Genomic DNA, 5,968 nt, shown 5'->3' with positions numbered 1-5,968 from the left:
CTAAAACTATTGACTAGTATTTCAAAACGAAACATTGGCTACTCAAAATGTACAGCGGTAAAATATATATAGTTTGAAAAATGACGATACGGAACTTGACAGTTTCCTACCTTTCTTGTATGAGCGGTCAGCAGCTGCTGCTTCTCGTTTCACAGCTCCACGTAGTTCCTCCCCCTAACTCAGAGTGCATCTGTTATCAAGTGCGTAAGTCATTACAGTCGATAATAAAGTATCAATTAAATATTGACGTCATTCTCGGTGCCCTGATGTCCTTAGTAAACGGTAAGCTTCAAAAGGTGACTGAACATTGGCCATTCATTACATCCCTCTTGAAGAAAAAATAAACTTTGACCAATCACACAATGAATGGTAAACAGAGTGGGGACAGAGACGTTCACATTAAGTTAAACAATTTCTCTGTGTTTATGGTTTAATTTCCTATCTGTTTACAACAAGTATCTGTGTAAATGGCAATTGAAAAAAAACGGTGGAATGGCCCACACTGTACCGTCGTCATCATTATTTCCTCTCGAGATGTTTTCAGAGCCTAACAACACGTGACACTGTGCACACACTTTTTAGCAGCGCCTACAGCGATCCCTTTCGGTTTATCGGAGATTTGAACTTTGATGCCTGAAAATCACCGGTGTGACCATGGCCTTTGGATATCTGTATTGTCAGATATGGTTGACAAGTTAGACTCCAAACATATCAATATTTGGAACAATTGATTTTGACCAGGTAAATACATGAATTACTCTGCAGCCCATTACAAATGACTGTTATTAATATTATTGTGATAATGCATATTGTTGTTTCAGAATATACTTTGTGATAGTTCATGTTTCTATTGGTTTTCAACTGTTTTGTTCGTGGAAAGGTAGATGCATTTGGCGTCAAAGGAACACAATTAGACAAAATCTATATCAAATAAAATCCTGCGGTTACCTTAAATTTCATCAGAGAAATGTATCTACTGGAATAAAATGAGATTACATCCACTGGTCGTAGCGGATTTGCTGAGTTCATATGGTACTAATCTGCCCTTGCTTGGGGCTTTCATGACTTTCGGGGAGTGTGTGTCTGACTGGCTTATTCCTGGACATAATGGCAAAAACTACTTAGCAGTCATCTCAGAGAAAAGCAGACTAACGTTTAAAGATTTACAATCCCAATTTTTGGGAGGGTTACACATCTCAGTAAATGAAACTGTTTTATTAATCTATGTACATTACGAATGTATGCAATAAAAGACAGCAAAACAATTGGAATAAGGCCTTTATGATTGAGAATCCGTGCCGTTAACTTGCCTTGTCTTACCAAAACGCGCGTCTGGTGCAATAATGTCGATAAACACAATAGTAATCCAATTGAAACCCGTCACCCCTTTAGCTCCCGTTGCGAATTTTAATTTAAGACAAGCACGATCACGCGTCAGTCAAGTTGTTTTGAGGCATATATTCAAACTGACAAGTTGTGCGCTCAAAGACACAATAAACTCTTCAGAAAAAGAAGCCCTTGTACACAACACGGAGCGCTTTTCCTCTTGTATCTGGCTAGCCCCTCCTGGTAGACAACAGCCCATTTGTTATTGATCAAGTCTGAAAGTGACGGCTTCGTATTTAGAAAAAGAAGAAAGTTGGAGTTGATCTACAGGCTCGCATGATATCGCCATCCAGGGGCTGGCGCACTTGAGTCTCACAGCAACGAGCCTTGTTAGAGAAAAAATAGAGAAAAAGCGGGAGAAGGATTGTTAGTCAAAGGGAGGGGAAAGGGGGCAGAAAAAAGAAAACATGGAGGGAGAGAGAGTAACAGGAGGAGAGAGAGAGGGAGGGGGGAGAGACAATCGATTTAGGCAGGACTGTGGGTTACCCAGCATAAGCTTGCCTTTTCCTTCGATGACTACACCCCGAGAGGAGGAGCGTGAAGAACGTAGTAGGCGTCAGAATCCTCAATTTCCAACTTAGCATCTTGGCAGGACATTTTCCCAAGCAAAGCCCCCATCCGACGGCAAAAAACTTCATCTGCACGGCGTGAGAGCGAGGAAACTAGTAAGATAGAGAAGGAAGGAGGGATAGAAAAGAGAGCGCAGCCACAAACAACGAGTACTTTAAGCTGACATCAACCAAATCATTGCCTAAATCTATGTAGACTATTCGATTACATTTTCACTTTTTACAGCAATCTTTTGAGAGGGGAACAGACATCTGTCTGTTGATTCCCGACTCTATGACTGAGATTGGACAGTGTATGAGAAAATAAGGGAAAAGTGCGCAAGTAAGTGGCTTACTTTCGGGTCTCCAGCATGGCGTATCCTCAGGGCTACTTGTACCAGCCGTCCGCTTCTTTGGCACTGTATTCGTGCCCAGCGTACAGTACAAGCGTTATCTCGGGACCCAGGACCGAGGAACTTGGGAGATCCTCTTCGGGCTCGGCTTTTGCTCCATATGCCGGATCTACTGCGTTCACCAGTGCTTCGCCCGGGTACAACTCCCATCTCCCGTACAGTGCAGACGCGGCGGCGGCTGCCACATTCACTTCTTACGTGGTAAGTGCTCATAATTGTTAAGCACAAAATATTCGCAGATAACATACAGTAATTGATCCTATAGGATTTACATCGATTGCACGATGCCCCGTTAAGACATTTTATATTGAGTTGGGCTACTCATAAACGGATGCATTTTGCTGCTGACCTAATTCCTAAGAATGGCATCTGTAATGGCTCTGTTAATGTTGATAGGGTGTTATGCAAGACAAGTGATATAATGCCAAATTTGAGTAATTAGCTTTTTTTAGGGGGGGGGGGGGGGGGGGGGAATGGCATTTTGCTGTCATGCAGGGCTAGTTTAACAGTGTCATGCTGAAGGCATTTATGCACATTTCTTTCGAGAAATTGCTGCATTAGAGTGAGTTATTTACTGGGTTGCTCATATTAGTAGACTTAAAATATAAACCCATTGCTTCCAACCCACTTTTATGGACAAAGACCACATTTTCGATATTCAGCGCATAGCTAAAGTGGAAAGGGGACGATAACGCAATGAGAACATTAATAAAACATGTAGGTAAGATGCAATTTTTTGTTGCCATAAAAGATAGATCGATCAAAACGTAGTTTTGGTGCAAGTCAGAAAGAAGGCCTATTACGCGTAACGCTAATGCGTTAAATTAGGAATCTTTCACCGCCAATAGGCCTAATGAAATAGTGACTCGTACATTCTATCTGTAAGAAAAAAAGCCCACAATAGCAGACGAATAACTTTCGTAAAGTAAAGCCTTGAAAGGCAGTCTATTGCAAACCACTATAATTCGTGATTAAAGAAATAGCTTTTGTGTAAGTGTGTGTGGTGTGCGTATGTGTGCGTGTGTGTGTTTGTTGTTTTTAAATTCTGACGTTTTCCACTCAGAGTTTGGCCTTCTGAACAATGAATTAAACTATTCCAACGCTTTGGACACAATTTATTTATGTTTTAATGTTGTTGTTGTTGTTTAGGGTTCGCCATATGACCATACAACGGGAATGGCTGGGTCTATAGGATACCATCCCTACGCAGCTCCCTTGGGCTCATATCCTTACGGTGACCCAGCATACCGAAAGAATGCAACACGGGACGCCACTGCCACCCTCAAAGCCTGGCTAAACGAGCACCGTAAGAACCCCTACCCCACCAAGGGGGAGAAAATCATGCTGGCCATCATTACAAAAATGACCCTCACCCAAGTGTCCACCTGGTTCGCCAACGCCAGGAGGAGACTTAAGAAGGAGAACAAGATGACCTGGACTCCCCGGAACCGCAGTGAGGATGAGGAAGAGGATGAGAACATTGATCTGGAGAAAAACGACGACGATGAACCTAACAAGCCAACAGACAAGGGAGACTCGACAGACACAGAGTCAGGTCTGTTTAGAAAAAAAATCATACATTTTTCATAACAGTCATTTCCAGTCAGGGCGCAAAATTGATTGCTGGTTAATGGTGGTTTATTATTTATAATGGGACAATTGCTTTAAATAATAATCACCTTGAACTCCTCTCATTTGACTTCTTATGGGCAGAAATTGCTGGTGACGCAGAGTGTTTAGCAGTCAATTTATCTTTAACTGCATAATAAGGATACAGCGGGTGCTTTGCACTGTGTATTCGACTAATGATAATTATTTCCATTACATTATCATTAATACCATGGTTTTCAAGGTTGTATAAGTAGTGGGCCTATTGTTCGATGCATATTATCATAACTATTATTATGGTAATGTGAAATGTCTGGATTTTTTTTCTTTCTTTTATTTTTTACATGTGGTCATCAACCGTTAGCCCGCTTGCAACATTATTAAACCAAACCCTTTGGAAAAAAATGTTTTACTATAACTTTGCTAATGTTTATCTTTTGCTATAGATCATAAATTGCTGAACCCCGGGGACATAGCGTGCGATAGATTTAAGGAAGAGAACCATGGAAAAGAAATGGATCCCCTCCTGAGCGACTCGGAATTAAAAGACCAGGAGGGACGGACAGAGTTACTGCCCGAGTCTGCAAAACCCACCACCTCCAGTCCATCGGCAGTGCCTCGGGGGAACGAGCTCGTTGCGCAAGAGAAGCCGTCAGAAATGAACCATGCGCCGGGCACAGTGCACAGCAACGTAACGTCTGTTATTCATTCGCCTCCGTCGGCTCCTAAACCAAAACTCTGGTCTCTAGCAGAGATCGCCACGTCCTCAGACAGGTGTAAGGGCAACAATGAGGTTCCACAGGCCCCGGGGATGGGTCAGAGCACAGTAATCGCCACCAACGCAGCGTCGCCATCACGGTCCAGCCCCCAGTGCCCTCTCCCGAACAGCACTGTCTTATCAAGGCCTATCTACTATACATCCCCTTTTTACCCGGGGTACACGAACTATGGCGGTTTTGGACATCTTCACAGCAACCACAGCTCCGGCACGGGCTCTACGGCACATTTTAACGGATTAAACCAGACTGTGTTAAATAGAGCAGAGGCTTTGGTAAGAGAAAGCCAGAAAGTCAGAGGCCAAACGCAGGTAGATCTTTGTAAAGACTCCCCTTATGAACTAAAGAAAGGTATGTCAAACATTTAATACCTGATTCCTTTCCAAACACTCGGACTTTTATTTATTATTTGTGGTTGCATAAAAAAATTAAGCGAATTCCGATGACAGTTATTTTCTGAGTAAAATGCTTATTCTCAAATCTTAGTTTCTGAATGGTAAATCCTAAAGATGTAACTAAAATGGTCTTAATCGCTGCAGCCGCCTGAGTCTATTTGTATTAAAGACTAATATGTATATTTAATGTAGCAATTTTGTATTTAAAATGGACAACACACTATCTTTGAAGTAAATTATGAAAAAAAAATGTGTGCATGGGGTTAACTGTTATTGTGTCAAGTGTCATGCAGTCTCTCTGGCCTATAGAATATGAAATGTTTTCAATGGGGTAGTCATTGTGCGCCACGACAGGTGTACATATTTCGATGTTCTGTTCAAAAGTATGTAGATCGGTCCTTCAACGAGGAAAACTGTTTACCCTTTATGAAAAATTTTGACTATTTTTAAGCATATTTGCAACTACTTTATCTTCTCCTTACACTCAGCCCAACATAGTTCTGAAGGAAGGGGAAAATTGATATAATAACATTGAGGCGCAGTCATTTAACCCAATTACTCTTCAACCACATCGTGTTTTATGCAAAGCAATCAGGTGGCGAACTCCGGTAATGAGTTCGATTTTATGCCAAATTTAGACCTCATTACTATTTCCAAGGCGTGGCAAAGCTTTTAAAAGGACGCAACCATGCATTATGGCTTCAGAGCATACTGCCCTGTTATATCATTAATGTTGTAGACTCCTTAATGGCGCGTTGGATGTGAAACACATGAATTGGAGAGTTATTTTAGCGTGTCACGCGGTAAAGGCCACATAGTTACTAAACTAAACGTTGCTCTGT

General features: G+C 41.8%; 1 protein-coding gene across 1 annotated transcript; it reads left to right on the top strand.

Annotated features, from left to right (window-relative positions):
* Window positions 1-1,887: 1,887 nt before the first annotated feature.
* On the top strand, window positions 1,888-5,351 carry irx5a (iroquois homeobox 5a). Its single transcript, XM_084682379.1, has 3 exons — window positions 1,888-2,548; window positions 3,497-3,902; window positions 4,402-5,351. The coding sequence occupies exons 1-3, from the start codon at window positions 2,306-2,308 to the stop codon at window positions 5,097-5,099; spliced, it is 1,347 nt and encodes a 448-aa protein (XP_084538505.1). The 5' UTR covers window positions 1,888-2,305; the 3' UTR covers window positions 5,100-5,351.
* The last annotated feature ends 617 nt before the right edge of the window (window positions 5,352-5,968 follow it).

Source organism: Hypomesus nipponensis, chromosome 19 (genome assembly GCF_054491055.1).
Source record: "Hypomesus nipponensis isolate SF chromosome 19, ASM5449105v1, whole genome shotgun sequence".
In the NCBI taxonomy this organism is placed as follows: Eukaryota; Metazoa; Chordata; class Actinopteri; order Osmeriformes; family Osmeridae; genus Hypomesus; species Hypomesus nipponensis.
The sequence above is the reverse complement of the archived record's forward strand: the minus strand, read 5'-3'. Positions and strand labels throughout refer to the sequence as shown.